A 21199-nucleotide genomic window follows, 5' to 3' on the forward strand; every position below is an offset into this window, starting at 1 on the left:
CTCCGCTCCCCTCCATTTTTGGTAGCTGTTTCAATGCCCTGCTGCTGCTGGGCTGCGGGAATGCAACGTGCGGCTGAAATCAGGGCACTGCAGCGAGGGAGGCATGAGCCCTGCACGCTCGACGGATGAAAGTCCTACATCTTTACTGCCCTGTCAAGGACTGTGCACGCTTTCTGTTCCTAGGCTGCTCTCCAATGTGTCTTTATTTTTGTCTATTTAAATTTAGGCCAGCGTTGATACCACAAACACTGCTGTGGAGGTCTGTGGGCTACCATTGCTGTTCAGCACAAACCCTTGCTAGAAACCCAGCACCTTGTCCCACCGGTTGGAGAGCTGTTTCCAACCCATCGCCTACCTCTGCCTCGATCAGATGGTCACTAGTGACAGTGAAGATGGGCCACTCAGTCCCATGCAGGCAGGAGCTGCTACCGAGTACTAGAAGTAACCTTTATGTGGCTGCTGGGGTACGTCCTGCAGTTTGGGATGATCTCGGCCAGAGGTTTCCAACAGTGCCGATATCCTGCATGTGTTGGTCAGACCTGTGTTAGCCCATTCAGCAGAATCCCAGACTGGAGCCAATTTTAGCCTTTCTGTTTCAGACTCCCCCCGATGTGTCCCATGTCCAGGCCAAGGTGCTATTTCTTGCAGGGAAATTATCTTTGTTAATTTTAGATCTAGTTCTCCAAAGCGCTGAGTAGCCACAGCTATTCCAGGTAGTCGGGGGCAGTGGGAAGCATTCGGTCTTTGAGGGATATGACTCTTTCTTACATTGAGAAGACCAAGTCTGATGAATTACATTTCCTTTGTGCCATGCAGTGCATTAGGCTGGATGCTCAGCAGGAAGCCAGCCCAGTGCTGTATGTGTATCCGTCATCGCTGCAGACTCAGAGCCAGATCAGCAGCTGCGATACCTGGAAAGAGAAAAGCTGTTTCTCTTCAAGGTCAGTGGAGTAACGATATCACTGGTCACAAGATGAGGGCAAAAAGAAGGCAGTCCAAGATTACAGAAATGGATTTAGCACATAGAAGTCCCACTGAGAGTCCCCTGAACTACTTCATAATCCAGATCAAATTAGTAAAGTAACATAAAATACATTAAAAAACCCTGGGATTAGAGTCTAGAAACACACGGGGCCCGTAAGTCTGTAAATTACCTGGGGTAATTCATAGTAATGAAAAATGGGCAAGTTTGATTTTTTATGTTTTTAATGACAAGTTAAGGATAGTGACAGTGTGCTCGAAGACCTGGCTGGGTTTGTCACTTCTGTCAGGAGCACCCCCAGGGGTCTCGTTGCCTGGCTTGGCTGCCAAGCGGTGGTGGGCTGAACAGGAGTCGAGTGCCAAGAGTTTCAAACCAGCTCCTGTTGTTCACTTATGTCAGTCCCTTCTGTCTTTTCAAAATAGCATCCTCCCCTCTGACTCACCGCTCCCCCTGAGTCAGCCGAATCTGGGGTGCTGGGGCAGTCCACAGGGGCAGCCGGGGGAGGGCAAAGCAGCATGCCCAGCACTGCCTTTCTGCCCCCGCCACCCTCTGACATACAAGTGAGAGCGAGAGCTCGCACTGCCCCAGGGTCTGGAGAGGATTCATCAGATAGCGCAGACTGGGAAACACAGTACAGTGGAAGGGCGTTAACAGGCCCCGGGATCCACACTTTCTGTTGTGCTTTACTGCTTAATTTCTAGACCAAATGCACGATTACAAGTGGAGGATTTTTCAGCGCTGACTTTCAGCTGCCCTTGTTGGACCAGCCAGGACGTACAAAGCAGGAGCCGGTTCCCTGCGGATACCCCAGATTTAGCTCTGATCCCAATTGTCTGGTGCGCCAGCGGCGGGTTGGACTAATAACTCGTGCAGGGAGGGTTCTAGTTACAAAATGCCTGGAATGAAACGAGCAGGTGCTGGGAAGGTTATCTGAGGAGAGCACTGCGTTAATTCCCCATCGTCCCTCGCTCCCCCTGCCTGCCTCAGAAGCAGTGAGGATGGCATCTTCCGCAGGTGAAGCTGTGTCTAGCACACGAGGGGCTGCTGGGTTCCCCCGGTGAGCAGCCATCGCACCGCTGAACAGGGGCAGTAGCTCAGCTTTTGGCTCCCAAAGGTTGTGCTGGTGTGGAGTGGGAGCCCCCGCAAAGCAGAGATGGGTCCGAGTCACAGGGGTGGGCGCTGGGTTCCCAGGCTGCTCCCATGGAGGGTGATCCAGCTGGAGCAGTGCGTTGATAACCTGACTCAAGGTGGGCACACAACAGTCTGTGTTAGTGAGTTACAATAACTGGTGCAACTTTGGCTGTAGGCAAGCTCCTAGGGCTCAAATTTCGGAGCAGGAGGCTCGCTTTGGGACAGCTGTGATGGTTTCTTTCCCTGCTGCCTGCCTGTCCCTCTTGGACTTGCAGTCCTGCTGCAGGAGGGCTCAGCTGTTTGCACAGTGACTGCCACAGTTTGCAGCTCGGGGTATTAAGGTAACCTGAAATTGGAACGGCTTTACCTTACCACACTGAGCTGAGACTTGTGGTTCAACAGCTGCTACAAGAGCAGCTGATCTGCTCTCTGAAAAAAGGCAGAGGGGACAGCGTAAGGGACAGAAACCGCTACAGCTGCTCCAAGGTGAGCCATCACTGCTGGTGAATACAAACCCCAAGAGCTTTCCTACGCGCACAATCCACAGTATTGTAAATCATGTAAAAAATGACAAGGAAATGGGTTCATTTGCTGTGGCAGCACTTTATTTGAGTGTATTTAGGCACATTTCCTACTGGCGTAAGCTCAAGCAGACATACATCTGGTTGAATCTAAAGGGATGTTTACTATTGCACTGGTTTAGAAATAAAACCTTTCAATTAAATGAGGGTGACAAACTGGTAAGCCCAGCTCATCCCAGCTAGCTTGCACCTAAAAATTAAGGCTTACGCTGCGTGTTGTTGGACTGACCTAACTAAACTAGTTCCCTTCTGATAATTGAAATGTGCCACAGTAAAGCGACCCAGCAACCCGCTCCTAGCTCAAGTGGTAGAAAGGGGTTATTTCTAAATACATAATGAAATAAGGGAATGTGGATTGTTGTGGCCTCACATCAATACAAAGTGGTACAGATTTATACTTGGTGACACCCGATGCGTTTTGAGGCACAAATAAAGTTTTTCCTGTACAGAACACAGGTATTTCAAACTCCCCCAAGCCCCTGGCTATCAAGGCACTTCATCTCCCCCTGCCTAGTAAAAGCACATGCAGTTGCTGCAGTGTAGTCCCAGAGAAGCCTGGATGTTACCGGTACAAAACCAAGGCCAGGCTGCTGTCTCATGCAGTCGCTGTTCGCGGCCCGCCCTTGCATTAGAAAGGATGTGCGGCACCTACGTTCACTTGCATTGTACGTGTCTCACCACAGACAGGAACAGTGCTGCTGCGGCACCCATGGGCGTAATTCAGTTTGTAGGAAGCAGACCGCTTGGTTTTGCTATGTAAATAGTAAAGCAAGAGCTACTGCAGATGTCAGGAGAAGCAGCTGCAGTAACAGGCCAGCACTTCCAGCTTTTGCTCGAAAGCTGAAGGCTTACAAAATAGTTTGAAACAGGGTTATGGGGCCTACTGCATGCACCTTACCTGTTCTTGCTTGCGTGTTTGAAATACTAGTGTTCTTCTCTGAAATGTAACTTGCCAAATGTGAGTATCTGACGATAAGACACTATGCAGAGTTGGCTATGAATGTTTATTGACATCGCATGGAAATCTGTACTCCAGAGAAGGCAAACACTAGGCTGTGAACACACCTACAAAGAGTCCAGGGAACCAGCGCAAGCTTTTTAGACTTTTCCTTTGCAGCAGTCAAGTCTGACATTCCTCTAAAGTTTTTCTCCTATATAAGATCATCTCAACTTTCAACACATTGTTAATGATTTAACTGAATGATCCCAAATATTTAAAAAACCCTTAAGTAAGTTCTGGTTAGTGCTATTCTTGATCTGGATTGACTGTAAAAAGGCAAAAGACGACCTCCTGGTTTTTTGACTTGCAAGAGCAGGTATTTATGTCATATTACGCTGGCACCTTTCAACAGTGGCTAGAATGCCAGCCACTCCGCTCTCCAGTACCTGCACAGGTTACGCCTTATTTACTCAAACAATAACAAGCTAAAGTCAAACCGTATGCATAAACCAGTCATTCTTACAAGCACAGTCAAGGGTATCACAGTAAAAGAAGGTCACGGTTTCTACAGAGACCTTTAAAAGCCTCGGCAAAAGAGCAGAGTTAAATACAGTGACGGGAAGAGCACTGAAGTGTCGGGTGTGAAGGTGGAAGAGACAGTGACAATCTGTATAACCAGAGATGCATCTTTTTCAGGTGAACCTCCAGAGCACAGCAGTATAGTCTGAGAAGAGGCAGGAGGATGGAATAGGAGAGTATCATTCAGCTTAGCAACAGCATTTTCTCCTGCTTAATTCTTCCTTCGATTCTGGGAAATTTGGGTTGGCACTCTCATTCACCCACAAAACAGGGCATCATAATGACAGAGTAAGGACTTAAACGCTCTGCTAATATTGTCAAGGTTTTAAGACTAAAGACAACAAATAATACTGTAAGTTGAGGCAAGTTTTATTTAGACTGTACAAACAGGGCACTGGGGAAAAAAAAAAAAACAGTGGCTTGATGTTGGGACCAGTTCTATGAAATAAGTGGAGTAAGAAATTAAAAAGGCACTAATCTTAAGAAAAGACACTCCATATATTCTAAGAATATAATTCATTTAATACTGTTAATCTTATAGCACAAAAAATAAAACAAGCTATGATCCCCAAAATAAACTTTAAAAGCTTAGACTTAATATTATTGCCTGAAGATCATGGTCTTTAAATTACATATTGTGTTTTAAAGTTTACACAGTGAAGACTGTCTCAAATACAAGGCCACCTTTCCCACTGCAATAACCGTATCCTTGTCCCAAAACACACTTTCATTTAACACGAGTAAACAGAAAACGACAACTATACAAGAATGCTTCCACTGGTCCCAAAAGGCAGTCTTTTAGGCAGGTCTCACTTTCAAATGCAGGTATTAAGGAAAATGCCTGAAAACTTGACTAGAAAACAAAGGCAGCCCACTCGTTCCCAGGATGTTAATATAATATAAAAAATTATTTTACAGGCACATGAAATGGCACAAAGAATGCTGTTTTTCCCTTTACAAAAATAATGCTCAGGCTCTTCGGAGCCCCAACCCAAACAGGATATTCCCTTTTGTTTATTCTTTCCCAATTTGTAAACAATCATGAATTAAATTAGCGCTTATCCAGTGATGGACACTGATTAAAAGAGTTTTCATTTAAACTTTCAGACTGGTCAGAGGCTTCAATGTCTATATACACATGTACACAACAGGAGGAAGTCAAACAGTAAGCCTTTCATGATGGTTAACTATTGTGGCACCAGGTAATTAAACCAGCTCCTAGTTCAAAAGCAAGAACAACTTTAATGGTGCATAGATTGAAGCCATCGCTTGTAGGCTCACATGCGTCATTTTAAGTATACCTTACACGCCCAAGGAACATTTACACTGATAGGTTATCACTCAAATTTAAGAGGCTTCATAAAGCAACAGACAGCACATGTAAGCAAGCAACAAGCGATTGAGAATCCAGAATCCTTCAAAGAGAAACACAAACTGATCAAATGCAGTCTTTATATGAAAATACTTGTCTCATAGTAAAATAGCAAAGACACGTTTTGAAGCAAGGTTACAATCAGCTTAGGCTGGTCAGTATGCTACATTTAAACCACATTTAACATACCTGAACCACACTGCCGCTGCTCAGAGAAACACTGTTCATCTGTGGCCCAAAACCAGGTTCAGAGAAATTTAAGAATTCTTGTCTTTGCATCAGATGCCACTACACACATTTTGCATAGTTTTGAAGGTAAAATATTTTGCTTTTCTGCAGTATCAGAACATAATTAAACCTAAAACAATGCTTGTGTTCCAAGTGTATACCTTATTCAATGAGGGGATGAGTCAAGACATTTATTTCAGCGGAAAAAAAAATCCAGGTCAAAAGCTGTGTTCAAGATCTCAAATCTCACAGTATTTATTTACCATACAAAGGAAGAATTCTACAATCAGTCTTCTGAAGAGCTGCCTCTAACTAGGTCAGGTCTGAAATAAGATTTCTCTGCAGCAGACTGAATTTAGTGCAGTTTCTGTGTTCAAAAGATGACTTTCAGTAGTACAATCTGTCTAGTAAACTTAAGGGTATAGTTGGGGCACAGAAAAAGCATGACCTTCTTTAGTTAAGAGAGCTGCATAGCTTTTCTTTGCAAGACAAAATGTCAATGCCTATTGTCAAGAATTACTCTTACAGCACCAAACACTTCAGTCAATGCTACTCTACTTCACAGTTAATTTGGTAGTAAAATGCTCTACAAGAACTTCTAGACTGTCAGCCACTTGATCAATACTACAGAAAATAGCTAACAGATGAACAGAGAGACTTTAAAAAAAAAAATCCCGGCATTTTGAATGTCTTGTTGCAAACGCCATTTTTGCATTTCTTCAGTGCCTTCCAATTAAGGATCTCGCGGCACTTTCACATGAGCTAAGAACAACGTGCTTTTTTTAGGATCAAGCGACACAAATCAACAAGAAAACGTGCTGGAACTTAAGACAACAACTTTTATATAATTTGACATTTATAAGAACCGGGGAGATTCTGCGGGTGTCTGAAGTTTCTCACTTTGCTACAACTGACAGCCTTCAAAAGTTGAAAAAAATGGGGGCTGCTCTTTTCCTGTCAGTTTCTGCAACAGACTTTGCTTTAATCAGGCTGTCTGAAAAGGGAGCTTTTGTTGTTGTAGTCTTTGCAGACATGTATTCTGTTAATTCAGTGTTCAATTATTTTTAAAAGAGCATTCCAGTTCACCTACAAAACACATGTAAAGAAGACAGTGCAGGATACCACTGTACCTAAGCTTTCATATCCTGTACACAAGCTAAGGACTTAACCTGTGTGGCATGAATTGTACTTATTTAGCTGCAGCCATATAGTTCGCTACTGTAAGTACAATTACAGCAATATAGCTTATGTACAGAAAAAGGGAAAGAAGCTATACTGATAATAGACACTTTTGTAGCCTCCTCCAGCCTGAGCATTCATTTATCACATGGGGGAACCCAGGCAGCTGACTCCAATTAACCATTTTCTAGAGGATGCTGGGAGGGGGAGCGATCCAGGGCAGATATAAACCAGAGCCAACTCATTTGGAAGGGTAAAAAACGATGGCAGCATGCAGAGGACTTGGGATGCAAGCAAGGAAAAAAGAGGGAGGAAAAAAAAGAAAATGAAAGCAGCTCTGGAAAAGAAGCACGGCAACATGGAGACACCCTAGAAAAAAGGTACTGTGTTTGAAAAGGAGCTTTCCACAAGCTAGGGCTGGCATAGCTAGGAAACTTTGGAGAGATAAGGGAGCCTGGAGAGAAATGGGTATAAAAGGTGTATGTTTAAATAAGAGGGCTTTATCAATATTTACCAAGTTCTTCTGTCCTACTCCTCTCCTACCTCTCCACACCGTGGCAATCTGATCAATCTGTCTACCAAGTAACAGCTTGGTGACAAGCACTTCTATACTAGTAAAACTACACTTTCACCACTGCAGAAGAGCTGTACATAGACCAGGCCAAAGTGTTTCCCTTTAAAGCTCGCTTTCTACAGTTAGTGCTTGCAAAAATCAACAGAAATGCATTAAGTATGTCAAAAACAGGTTACAAGTATCAACCCCTCCTAAGTTTCCTTATAAATAAATGCCTCAGCTTTAATGCAGCTCAATCAATGGTTATTTGCATTTAACACACACTGTTTCAGGAAGGTCAACAACAAGCTTAAGAGTTAACAGAAGAGAGCAGCTTCTAATACAACTGCTTAGAGTACATAAGCTTCAATTATTGTCCTTTAAAGAGACCATAATTTTAAATGTACTACCTTAGGACAGGTTCTCTTAAAACTAAGTCTTCTTCAGTCCTAAAATTGCATTTTTGTTGTTGCTTTTTGTTGAACAGTAATGCACAAGTTGCATGTTTGATCTAAGATTAGGGCTCTTCCTACTGAGCAAGTCAGAAAAAATCCAAGGAAGTCTCAACAGGAAAGGTTTTCTTCCCATACTTCTCTGCTATACACCACTTCAGTCTTCTCCAGCTTAAGGCCCAATAGAGTTTTAAAAGTGAAACTAAATTCTGCATGATGCAACTATGGTATGAAGGTCAGGCAGTGACTTCAGTTGTATGTATTCCAAATGTATATTAAAAGAACCGTCAAACTGCATCAAGCTGGAAAATGGGCAATGCTAGCGATGTGCCATTAAGTCATCATCCCACCTCAAACAATGCTAATGATAGCCAGGAAAATGAAGCAGCAGTGTAAATTGGGCAGAGGGAATCATTCGTTCTCATCTGGGTTTTGAGGGTCAAATATTTTGACATGCGTGAATGGGAAGAGCCCTTTTCGACCGTTGACTTCTCCTTCCCACTGACCGTTTATATTCATCCTTGTAACCTTCACAATGTCTCCAACCTGCATAATTAAAAAAAAGTTATCACACATGGGAATCTCACCTCTGATACAAATCAAATGAAGAGAAACAACAAATACAAGCCCATCATAGGGAAAAAAACCCACCCTCTTCTTGGCATAAGGTTCAATTGAAAAGAAAAGTTACTTTTACTTAACTAAAATACCAACATTTTGCTGCTAAATATGATAATGTCTGCAGTCTTTTTCAGACTCTTAAATAAATTTATATTCACATATTCAGACACATTGCTGAACTACACCTTTTCCTATAGGAAAGCTTACAACTTCATGCAACAATATGTTTAGCTTAAATATAAATTAACATCACTAAAGCTACCATCAGTAATGAGATGCAACATCCATTCAAAAGAGCACAGGACTTATACTGGTTTTAGCATCAGCTGGCTTATTTCAAAGGAAATTTAGTTTTTCAAAGAGAGACTCCTATGGCAAAGAAACCATTACTTGAAGTTCTAGTTCTGATTATCGCAGTCTAATAAGCTTCTGTGGTTTCTAAAATAATGGCACACTTCCGAAGCAGGCAAAAGCAATCTCAAAACTTTTTTTTTTTTTTTTTAAGTATTAGATGTACAGATTCTAGCTTTATTTGTCATTTTCACCTCTACTTCCTGCCAAAGAATTTGAAACAGGAACAATGACATGTCAGGCCTTTCCTACCATAACTGTGTCTCTTCCTGTTTGGCAGTGAAAGATGAGAAAAACTAAACTATGATCAAGTAAGAAACATCAGCCCAAGTGATGGTAAGTTATACCCTTATCATTGTTCAATGCCTGTATTTAATTTGGATTAGGATAATTTACAAAGCAAATTATCCAATTTGACAAGTAGCATTTAAGACTAGCTAAATAGTGATTTCTCCCTTAAATGCTTCAGAATAGCTGAACACATGGTCTGTTGCAGCAGCTCTCTAACTTTACACCTCCCTTCCTGTTTACTTAATTTACTCTATGTGGTTAACTATAGTAAATATTAGAAGAGTGACATTAGCAGCTAATAACTAATTTCACAAAAAGTAGAACCAGCCTATGACCAATGGCCAACAGTTCATAAGTTTCTTCCCCAAACTAGGTCCAAGCTCTCTGTAGTTGAATCTCAGTTACCAAGCTACTTCCAAAGGTAACTAGCTTTGATCTTCTTATTTAAGGAAAAACTAGATTTTAGTCCTGATACAGTATGTATAACAATTTGTCTACATTACCTAAATAATATTAAAATTTAGAACTGATGCAGACAGTTTAAGGACCTTGGCCAAGGGCCTTAGATTAAAACTTTTCAGGTAAGACCTGTACATTTTCTGTTAAAGAATAAAACCCTGAGTTTACAAAACAATGTGCATGTCACTAGATGATCTGAAGCCTGTTTAAACCAGGTACCATTACTCCAATAGATATTTTTTGAAGATCACTCAGAAGCAAGAATCCTTAAGTGAAGTTTAAGATCCTGTAATAAACTCCTTGGCAGTCACTCAGTGTTGTATCTCTTAAAATTTCTCAACCTTTGAAACTCATTTTAGAGATTTAAGCTTTATGTTGTATATTAGAATGAAATTAGACATTTAAGCAAAATGTGTTGCTCCACCCCCCCCTACTTTTTCTCCACTACGTGGGTTGTCCGTGGCCCGCCTGCCTCCCCAAATTTGAGACCGTCACACTTGGAACAATTGTAATCTTGTGCTTTTAAGAGAGGAGAAAACCCTCTGAATTCCCATAAGTTCTTGGGATATAACTGAGACCATATTACTTTCTTAAATGGACATCTTTACTTACGCTGTTCATAAACACGAAGCCAGCATGTACTATTAAGTAGTTATACACTGCCCATGATAGTTAGCACATACATATAGCATTAATTTGACTGGTTTTCATCTCTTCACAGACTACTGCAGCATGCTTTAATTGTGCATTTGCTAAAAAGCACAATTTGTCAGACTTTTCACTGAGTAAAGGCTAGAGAAAGCTTTAAATAGTAACAAGATGACCTAAACAGGAACCTAACAAATGTCTCTTTAGGAAAAGGCTGTCTATAAATACTCAGTGTTACATTGCTGGATTTAAATAACCCTTGAAGACAGATCCAAGTTCCAAGTTTTAGACCCAAATTCAAGACACAGCCAACATCGCAACAGTTAAAACCTAGTAAGAAACTGCATTTGCACCACACCATAAAACCAATCCACTCTCAAACACTTTAATCTTATTCATGGAAGAAAAAAAAAATCTGTAGCACACTAGATCAAAAACATGGACCTGCATTTTCTGGGAGCCTGACAATTTAATTCTGCTCACGTGCTGTAGAAATCAATCCATTATTCATTTTGAAGCTCTAGAAAAAGATATCCTTCAATTTGACTTTGAATGATTTCTACAACATGAATAGGTTTGAAAGTCTTCTTCAGCTAAGTGAAAAAAATATTTACAATATAAGTCTATTGCATTGCAGCAAACTGCCATGTAGATTAACATGTAAAATGTTCTTTAGACTGCTGGGTGGGCAAAGGTGCTACAAATCAGTATCTGCCATTAAAGAGTGCTAGCTGATAAAAGCACTCAAATACTCCCATATGCCAAGAACCACTGGAATAGTAAACTGATTTGCAATAACTTTTTATTATTTTTTGAGAGTTTTTTTAAATGAAAGCTTCTGAAAATCCTCTTGTGCTATATTATTTAAAAAAATGCAGTTCCCCTGAGAAGATTAAGTGAAACAGGATGTTGAAATAAGGTTTCTAGAGAAGGAACCTTGATGTCATGACAGAATAATTCATGGATCTTATGTTAAAGACCTCCATTTTGACAATGTCTAGAAGAATCTGGTCGAGTAGTACCTCTATGTAATTCTTCCCCAAAGTACTAACTAAAAGCAATACTTGGTAAATGCTTTTTAAAGCATCTATAATATGGTCAGCTGAGGTGTGATCTTCCACTAAAATTATTTAACACACTGTTTTTTTCAGAGAACATTTTAAGCCAGTCAGAAGGATTGTCTTATGATTAGGCACAGGACAGAGTCAGGAGACCTGGTTCTATTCTCATCTCTGCCACAAACTTCCTGTATGACTCTGGACAGCTCATGGCCCTTATCTGTAAATTAGAATAATGCTTCCTTAGTCCCAGCATCTCTCAGATAAGTTAGTTCACTTGTAAAGCATGCCAGCATCGCTGGATGGAAGTATCAACTGCTGAAATGAGTAATACTTCTGAAATGCAGCCATTTGGTTCCACCCAAATGATAAAAATCAAAACGTATTTTAGATAGCATCCTTTCATTATGTCCCTGTTACAGCATGAATTCAAAGCCCTGGGGAAACACAAGCTGTGGAACATGCCAGTCAGAAAGGTTACTTCATTCACTCTAGACTCTTCCGTACCTGTCTTCCATTTGAAGCTGATTCATACACTGCAAAAGGTTTCCTGCATGCCATTTTAGTCACAGTCAACCAATTCAATGTGTTTTACAGATATTCCAACAATTGTTATGTTAATAGTTCTATGGCTGACAGAGTTCTGTAATACAAGTTTAAGGAGATAAAAATGCATTAAAACTCTAAATTATCATTTTAGCCCACTGGGTCAATAGCTGTGTAAACATATTGCTCTCTGGAATTTATGGGGTGTTGAATCTCAGTCATTATCCTAATTAGTGTCACAACTCACCTTCTTTGGCAACACTAGTCTTAGTACCAAAAATGAAACAATTGTTCAGACCAGCTGCCTGTTCTGGAGAAGAATAAATAAGGCTCAACACTAAGAAATTACTTGATATCCCATTGTCCCCAAAAGGTATAAAGCTATCTACACAAAAGAGGCAGAGTTCAGTCAGACTGCAAACAGGACAAAGTGACACTGAAGTAGCTGGTACTTTACGTATTGGAAGATTCAAGAAACCAACAGGCTGAAAGCACAGCTTAATTATCCTTCACTTCTGATGTTGTGTGCCAGAAGAAGAATAGTTGATGCCCAAACCAAAGAATCAAGTAGTTCAGAGGAAAGACCTTCAACCATTCTTGAGACATGAAACCAGGTCAAAGGGCAACATAGAAATGTTGAAGTCCTAGATGCAATTAATCTAGCCTCATCTAGGAACAGAGTAAAACAATAGAAGTTTGCATTTCAAGTATAGCTAGGACAATTGCCAGAGTTGGGGTTGCAGCACCACAGATAAAGTGCTGCTTTTCATTAAATGATGGTAGCCAGTCTCCAGCTGATTAAACCAGCTGTCATGATTGCACAGAATTTGGAGAGCTCAAACTCCCACAAACCATCATTCTTGAGCTATACTGAATCTCATTGCAGCACAGGATCTTGTCTAGGTTATCCATGTCACTTTCAGTTTCATCTGAAAACAAACTCTGCAAACAGTTCTGAGGGTGAATGTGAGGCACTCAGCACTATCATGATGGGAACCACCAATAACTTTGACTGGAAAAGGAAGTTACAAAGATTAAGACTGCACACAAAATCTCTGAAGTAACTGTCAGTTGTATTTTCAAAGGTAGCATACTGAAAAGTTGGTGCATGTCAGCATGCACCTGCTGCCAGGAATCCTGCTGCCAATATCACTTTCAATTCAATAGTTATCAGAACTAAAGCTCCCCAATCAACACCTCACACTACACAAGTATAGGCTCAATATTTTGCTTAAAATCTAGACCTTGTGGGTTAGATGCATTTTAATGTTTAACACAGCAATACTAAGTTTCCTTGGCTTAAGAAAAGCACAATGCTTGTTGTCTAGTGAAAGTAGCAGCCTAATTTCCTAATTAAGAAAGTTCTACTACTAGCACATTTTGGCCTACTTGTCTCAACTTTCCTTTGAAGAGGAAAAAAGTTAACTCTAACCTAATTGTAACAAGCTCAAGAGAAATATTATGTCAGTTATATAATTATGGTGAATGGGTATTTATTTCACCAAAACATCTCAGTGACAGGTTAACTGTATTAACAAACATACATGTATATGTTTGATATATTATGAACTACTCAATACTGTAATGCTGGCACAGGTCTAGAAAAAGCCATCATGACTATAAAAACTTTGCTATAAAAATATAGTGAAGCTCTTGTTTAAAAAAAAAAATCTTCAGATTCCATAACACTGTCATGTTAAGTCTGGAGATGAACTCTAGGACTATACTACCTTCAAAATGGTCTATGACACTTATTACAGTGTTTGCAATATATTTAAGAACCATTTTTTAAACACATGGCAGACAGAAGTCTAGTGGCTGCTGCTGGTCTCCCATTTTCTGGTTCCTTATGTCATTTCATTCCATTTTATATGTGAATTTGGAATTTGTTGTTCACATCCTGAATCAACCTTCAAACAGTTCACTAATTTTTAAGGGAATTATCCACCATTAGTTTATCTACTGACTATGCTGGACATAATAAACTTTGTGTAGAAGTTAGTGATCAATCGACTACTTTGGATCTAAACAAGAAGTACCCAACTACCAAGAGATAAGCTCCTTTAAGGTAAAACATACCAGGTCTTAGTCTACTGGGCACTGCATACACTTCACATGCTGATTAGAGCATGCCACTTTAAAACAAGGCTTCATTGGTATATTATTAACAGGCTGGCTATAGAACTACAGGTTATTAAATGCTGAGAAACGTTAAGGCAGACTTCACTGCTCTGTATCATATTAACACTGCCAAAGAATCTCTGTTCTTACAAAATTCATCACCTCCTGAAAGTGCTATCCTGTATAACCTTTGAACACAGGATTGCCCTCCTAGTTTTCCCAAAGAAAAGCAGGATTGAATAACCCTGTAATGTAGTGTACGTAATGTAGTATGTACTGTATATGTAATGTAGCAGTACATAACCCTGTAATGTAGAGTTCCTAGTCCCAATAAATACAGGACACTATCCCTGTCCTTCATATTCCTTCCTCTAGAGCACCAGAAAGGAAGGAAATTGCTTCTTGGCTAAAAGCACAGAAGTAAAGAAACAGATCTGGGTGGTTGTTTTTTCGGTGGTGGGTTGTTTTTTTTTTTTTCTTTTTGTGGTTTGGTTGTTTGGGGTTTTTTTTTTAATGCAGTATCCATGAAAATACTACACACAGTAGTAGTAAAGTTAGTTAGTTGGCAGTGAGAAACTGCAGACTTCAATCATTTTATTAAAAACATTAAATCTGAACTGCCAAGGTAACTAACTCAACTGACAACAGTATATGTAAATCTTAGAAATACATTTAATTAATCATAGGCTTTACTAATTGTTCACTGGTGCAGGGAGATGCCCAAAGTTATATGTATACCAGCTGTACGCTTTGAGATAGTAGCTATACTTAAAACTCTTATTTTAGCTTATAAACAGATTACTATTTATTTTTTTATTTTAGAGAATAAAAGTAAAGCATATAATGCAGTAGGACCAAGTCAACATTTAGATGTTAGTCACTTCAGTAATACCAATATGAATGCTAAATAGTTTTAGCTCAGCAAGGTCCAAATTGTAATAAATGCCATATTAATTAGTATCCTTACAGGAACAACACTGTAGTTGCCCTGAAACTGTCACACTTTAAATACTATTTAAAATTTAAACACTCCATCATTACCCAACCAAACAGATCTTGTTTCAGATTTTCAGCAGAATATTCACTTTTTTTTTTACAAGTTACTTCATGTGAGACATTTTTAAAAAATTAATTATACCTTCCCTACAAAACAAACTTCTTTGTAACAGGCTATGAATATTTATCTTTTCTTAAAGAAAACTTCTGACAGCTTATGTAAACAATAGCATGAAATAGAAAAACTGGACTTGCAAGGAGAGAGCTTGTCCCATTTTCAGGCTGAACCCAGGAGAATGACATCCCTCCACTTAAAAGGAAGTCAAGCAGATTACCACGCAATAGCTTTACTTACTCCAGATGGTATTCTCTTCCTTTTAAGTACTGTCTGTGTGCTGACCACACAAAGCTAGAGCCAGAAGACAGATATTTTGCTCTCATATTGTTTTATCAGTTTAAATGAGATTACACAATCAGGCACTGTATAATTATACTACCAAGGTGTTCTACCTGTACAAGCTGAACTGTGATTTAGAGTACACCTATACTAAGGTGGAGTACTGTCAAATACTATTATTCTGAAAGAACACCATTAACTTTCTTCCCCAAAACATTCCGTAACCTGTTCTTTCCCTACCACTAGCTACTTTCAGCGCTCTTACAAAACAGAAGCTTAAAATGGTCCAGATTATTTAGTGACACGTAGAGCCCTGACAAGGCTGGGATTAAATACATGACCAGGGCCCAGCAGGTGTTAGGCAAAGTCTTAAAGACATCCCTAATAAAAATAAAATAAATATAAAATAAAAAATGCTTTGGCAAGCACAGGAACTTATTACAGGTTCTACACAAGTTTAGAGGCTACACTACAGCCTTTCATCTAACCCCCTTGCCCCCCCAATTTAGGTCTTAAGGTTTCTCAAATTTTCCACTTTTGAAAACTGAAGTAAAAGGGACTACAGTACTTCTGATCTATTTCTGCCCAGATTTCAGCTCTCAGCACCAGACACTCAAGTGCATCTCATACTACAGGTGAGGATCAGAAAGACTATGTTTATCAGCGATCCTTACCTTTCTCTGAAGGATGCTACTGCCAGTTCTCAGCCTGGAACACTGCACTGATTAATGAAACATCTCTTTCCTTCCCCAAGATTAGGTGGAGAAGCAAAGTTATCCTCTCACTAGCACTTACTTCCACAGCAGGATGTATGCACTCCACTACCCTTGTAACATATTTGCACTGTCAAACAGGCAAGAAGAGAGGGTAAATACAGGTCCTGAAGTGACTTGGTCACTTTTCTCAAAGGAAGTGGTATAGATGAAGCAATTTCTGTAGATCTTTCTTCAGAATTTAACCTAACTTCTTCTCAGTCTTTTGACACAGATAAGCAGACTCCATATGAGTCATCCACACCAACTTTGCCACTAACATTTTTTAGATTCTTATTTTACATAACAATTGCAAACCTTAAGACCTGAGAGGAAAAACTTACCTCTAATGCCAGCGCAGTCTTGTCATAAGCACAGGGTACTCTCTTTTGGATAGCTTTGGCATAGACTGGTCCATTCTGTGTCGATGGCAGAGGATTGATCACTGCTCCAGGTGTACTCGATACTGAGGGAAGGGGACTTGCAGTTTGAGGCTGAGCATAAGCATGGGCAGGTTCTGGAATACCGTAACTGTTGGAATTCCTGTTTCCATGCTTTCCATGAGAAGATCTGACTAGCTTTTCTACATAAGGAACAGGAATCATCCCAATCCGACCATCCTTGTTTCTGGCACTCCACCACTGTTCTTCTGGCTTCTCTACAATTACCAGTATCTCGCCCTTTTTAAATGGAAGATCCTCAGCATCATTGCCAGGAAAGTCATATAGAGTCCGAACATACTCCACATTTTCTTCTGCAGTGGACATAGCAGGGGCAGATCCAGATCCCATTGGTGGACTTGGATACCTAAGTTTAAAAAAAGATTTGGTATAAGCGATAGCTATTGTTTTGTATTTTCAGTAACAAGGCTAAGTACCAGTTTTACAGTAGGAACACCAATTAGAGGAGAATTACTTATTCAGCTTTGTAACAAAAGTATTGGCTTGATAGCACTGCGAGGCATTTAATGAGTAACTCATGCTTTCAATTAATTACCTAAATACCCAAATTAGCATCCCCAGAAACCCAATAAAAATCTATCACAGATGCAGAAAATTGGGAGAAATAATGCAAAATCTTCATCTACCTGTTTTGGATTGTTGTGAGGATCTTAGGGTAGAATAAAATTAATTCTATAGCTTAAGTTATGAGAGTCATGATACATAAAACCAAATGAAAATTATTTGAGTGAGTTGGGGTGGAGGGGCTCTTGGAAAGCTAAGTAATCCTCTTCAGTTCATCACATCTACATTTTTAACTTCAGCTTCCACTTCTAAAGAATTCAGTAACTCTAAATGCTAGACTTGAGGGACCATAGTGGGAAAAGGGGACAAAAGTAAGAGGAGAGCATAATAAACACAGTTTTCTAACTCAAAGCTAGAAGTCCAATGTTGTCTTTCTGACTGGTAGTACAGCATCTTTCTAAACGAATCCTACTACTTACATGCAGAATTTTGGGGACAGCCAGTCACATTTATACTGAAAACTCCTTTCTTTAAGAAAAGAGATAGGCAGATCCTGTGGTTTTAGGAGACAACACTTTTCCTCTCTTTTCTGGACAGTAATATGGAATTAAGCTCCCTAATCTTATTTTTACAACTTCAACTCTTGAAGGGTTGTTATAACAGAAAAATTATTAGTTTCAAAGTACTTATCTTTACTGCATATTTAAATACCTAATAACCTAAAAGTGACATCTTCATAAAAGACAATATGAAATATTTGCAACCACTGGTAAGAATGGAGTAAGAGGTGAAAAAGCTAACCATCTAGAAATATTCCTTTGCCTTATTAACCATAATATTACCTTTAATTTATTCACATCATTGTTTATTACTATGCCCATCATCTGTCCAATACAGTTACTTCATTGTGTGTGATAATACATAAGATCGTTCATCAAATGAGACTATTTTCACTGCAATCTATTTTCATCATTAAAATTTATACATTTTATTCAAAGCAGCTGTCAGAAATCTTAACATATATAGGCCACAGCAGATACTTATATCTAAGCTACAGTAGCAAGAATGCATGTCATTAGCCTACTTCAATTCTCTCTTGCTACTTGCAAAATAAGATGGAAGTCAAATCCCTATGATTTTTGCAAGATATGCCAGAAGCCCTAAACAGAAAGACATATGCTTCTTTAAGACACCCTGCTGCAGCCAAAGCCCAGGGAGAGAGGGAACCCTTTAGAGAGCAGTCACTCTGCATAAGCAAGAGCTCAGGGACATCTGCAATGATGGTCAGAGCTCACCATTGACACAAAACAAATAGAAAGCTTAAAACAGTCAGTTTTCAACTGTTTTACAAGTTTAAAATGTCATCTCTGAGAGCTAAAAGTGTTGTATGGCTATATACAACAAACTACTTAATCATACCAGGAAAACCACCTCTTCATACTATATTTTATGAAGTTAAAAGAATCAACAACCTTCAAAAGCACAAGCACCTGAGTGCAATCTTCCCCTGAAAATGCCGGAGAAATAAGAATTAGCAATAACAGTTCTGAAGCACATACCTGTCCACCCCTATTCTAAATCTAATCCACTAACTAAAAATAAATTTAAAAAAAAATCCAGAAATGCTACCTCTCATCCTCCCTCTTGCAGCAGAAAGTCTCCTTCAAACAGAATTTCAAACCATCAACCATGTCATTGATTTTTCTAAGAGTTTAGAACAAAAATCATGCTAAGGAAAAACACCTAGTCGATCCCATTTGTTGCTTTATAAAAAAGCTTGTCAGTTCACAGTAGGCTAGGTCCCATCTGTCCCTGTATGCTGAGAGAACAACATGCAATCAAAATCTTGAAAATAAGGTGGTACTAAAACATTTCACACAAGACTCCTAACAAATACCAAGTGAGCAAGTGGAATCAGCTAAGTTTTCAAGTGTTTTGAGAATGCCAAATCAGCCATTGCCATAAATTATTAAGAGCAAGTTTTTACATCCAGAAAGGCACAACAGTATCCAGGTTAAGGAGAACCGAGACAAGCATAAAGACTGCTTCAGTGTAGACTTTTTGCCTCCCAACTGTCCAGAAGTTTAAGCATGCACATAACATTGGGCAGCTCCATTTAAGCGTTCCTGCAATGGTGAAAGTGACTTTTTTTTTTCCACCTACCCATCTCCCTAGCTACAGCACAATCCCTACCCAGAAGACTTCTCAGCAACTTTAAGAGTTCTTGAAGCTAGTGCTTTCTGTCACATCCCTCCTATCACCTGACAGCTTTACAGAAAGACCTTTTTTGACCACTTGAATTTTTCAACTTGACAAGCTATTGTCAACCTTTGACGAGTTACTGATTGTCATTAAGAACAGGCCTATGCCAAGGTTAAATTGTGACTATAAACCTCAGAGCTATTCTTCCCCGCTAAGAATTTGCTAATCTGCAAAACATAGTAAGATTTTAAGCTGCAGAATTTAGAAGCAAACCAATTTTAACGTGTCACTCCTTTTCTAGCTTTTATTTCACTTCATTCTATCCAGGAAGCCCAAAAGCTTTGAAATAAAGGTACTGGGAAAGACTTTATTAATTAAAAATAAGGAATATGTTCTAGAGTTGTTGAAAAGCAGTTTACTGATGCAAGTTGCAGGTATGTCCCATGTTGGGAACAGGACAAAGAATGAGCTCATAGCCAAGTCACATTTTCCCATCCTCCTAGAATAGCATTTCACAGTGTAGTGCATGCAGTATGCAGATGTAGATGAACCAAACTGTGAGAAATAAATGTTTTACATTTTTTTTGGGGTGGAAATAGCACTCTGAAAGTTTGGGAAATGCTGTCCTAGAACGTATTAAAGCTGCCTTAACAGGGTGAAGCAGTCTAACACATAAAGGCCTGTTCTATTGTAATCAGTGTGGATGCAGGGGCAGACAGCAACTTAAGCTCAGAGGCTGTACTTCAATCACTGAGAAGACTTGTGAACCAGCTTCTCAACCATCCTAGGAACCGAAGGACAATACCAGAAGAAAAGACTGACACAAAGCACGACCACACCCTCTTGCAAGGCAATTATAGCCAGTGGTAGAGATGTACATGGTACCTTTACATATGCCTACACACACTGTAAGGACAGGCCCCGTGCATTATATGGATGATTTGACTGAAAGAGCAATCCGTAATGGTCACTAGGATCCAGAGTGCTAAGAAGTACCACTGTTAGAAACAGCTTCAAACGAGGGCCATAAACAAATGTTTCCTTAGTATACATAGCATGGCCCTACATCCAGTGTTAAGATCCTGGAGCTACTAGGTTGGACTAAGACACCCCCCGCCTTGCGCCACCTCGAGCAAAGATGGCAGTGGGTGGGGCGCAGGGAGGGTGGCACTCACCTGGGCGCAGGCTCGATGAGGGTGGTGGTGTCCAGGTAGTGGATCTTGTAGAACTCCAGCAGGGCGGGCAGGTGCTCAAACTCCTGGTCGCCGATCTTAAAGCGGCGGTTGGGCAAGGAGTTAATGATGTAGTGGGAAACCCGGGAGTTCTCGGACACCGAGAGCACGTAGTCTCCCGGGCAGGTGGACGAGTCCCGCACCAGGAACATGCCATGCCGCTGCCCTTGCAACCGCGTCTGCGCCTCCGCCCGAGACACCGGGCCCACGTACCAGCTGGAGCGGTCCGACGAATCGAAACGAGCGGCGGAGGACATGGCTCCGGGCGGGGAAGGGGAAGGGAGGGGGGGAAGGAAGGTGAAGAGCCCGAAGGCCCAGGCGGAGGAAGAGACTCGGAGAAGGGAAGGCCTGGGTAAGGAGGCCTGGGAGGCGGAGCGGGCTGGGGGCTAGGAGGAAGCGGCTAGCGCCCAGCCCAGAAGATAGGAAGCCCACGGAAAGGGGAATAAGGGAGAAGGAAGCTCCGTGCCTCTGGAGGCAAAGGACCGAGGAGCGGCTGGGGTGGGGCTGGCCCGCCGGGGCGGGGGGGGCCCCCCGCCCGCCGGCGTCCGGGCCGCCGGTGAAAT

General features: G+C 40.6%; 1 protein-coding gene across 1 annotated transcript; it reads right to left on the reverse strand.

The window, feature by feature from the left end:
- Positions 1 to 4569: 4569 nt before the first annotated feature.
- Positions 4570 to 21193, reverse strand: CRKL (CRK like proto-oncogene, adaptor protein). The gene is made up of 3 exons (XM_009279977.2): positions 20580 to 21193; positions 16582 to 17044; positions 4570 to 8543 (listed from the first exon to the last, which is right to left on the reverse strand). The coding sequence occupies exons 1-3, from the start codon at positions 20891 to 20893 to the stop codon at positions 8409 to 8411; spliced, it is 912 nt and encodes a 303-aa protein (XP_009278252.1). The 5' UTR covers positions 20894 to 21193; the 3' UTR covers positions 4570 to 8408.
- Positions 21194 to 21199: the final 6 nt, after the last annotated feature.

The sequence above is a fragment of the Aptenodytes forsteri genome, unplaced genomic scaffold, assembly GCF_000699145.1.
Source record: "Aptenodytes forsteri isolate BGI_AS27 unplaced genomic scaffold, ASM69914v1 Scaffold323, whole genome shotgun sequence".
Taxonomy (NCBI): domain Eukaryota; kingdom Metazoa; phylum Chordata; class Aves; order Sphenisciformes; family Spheniscidae; genus Aptenodytes; species Aptenodytes forsteri.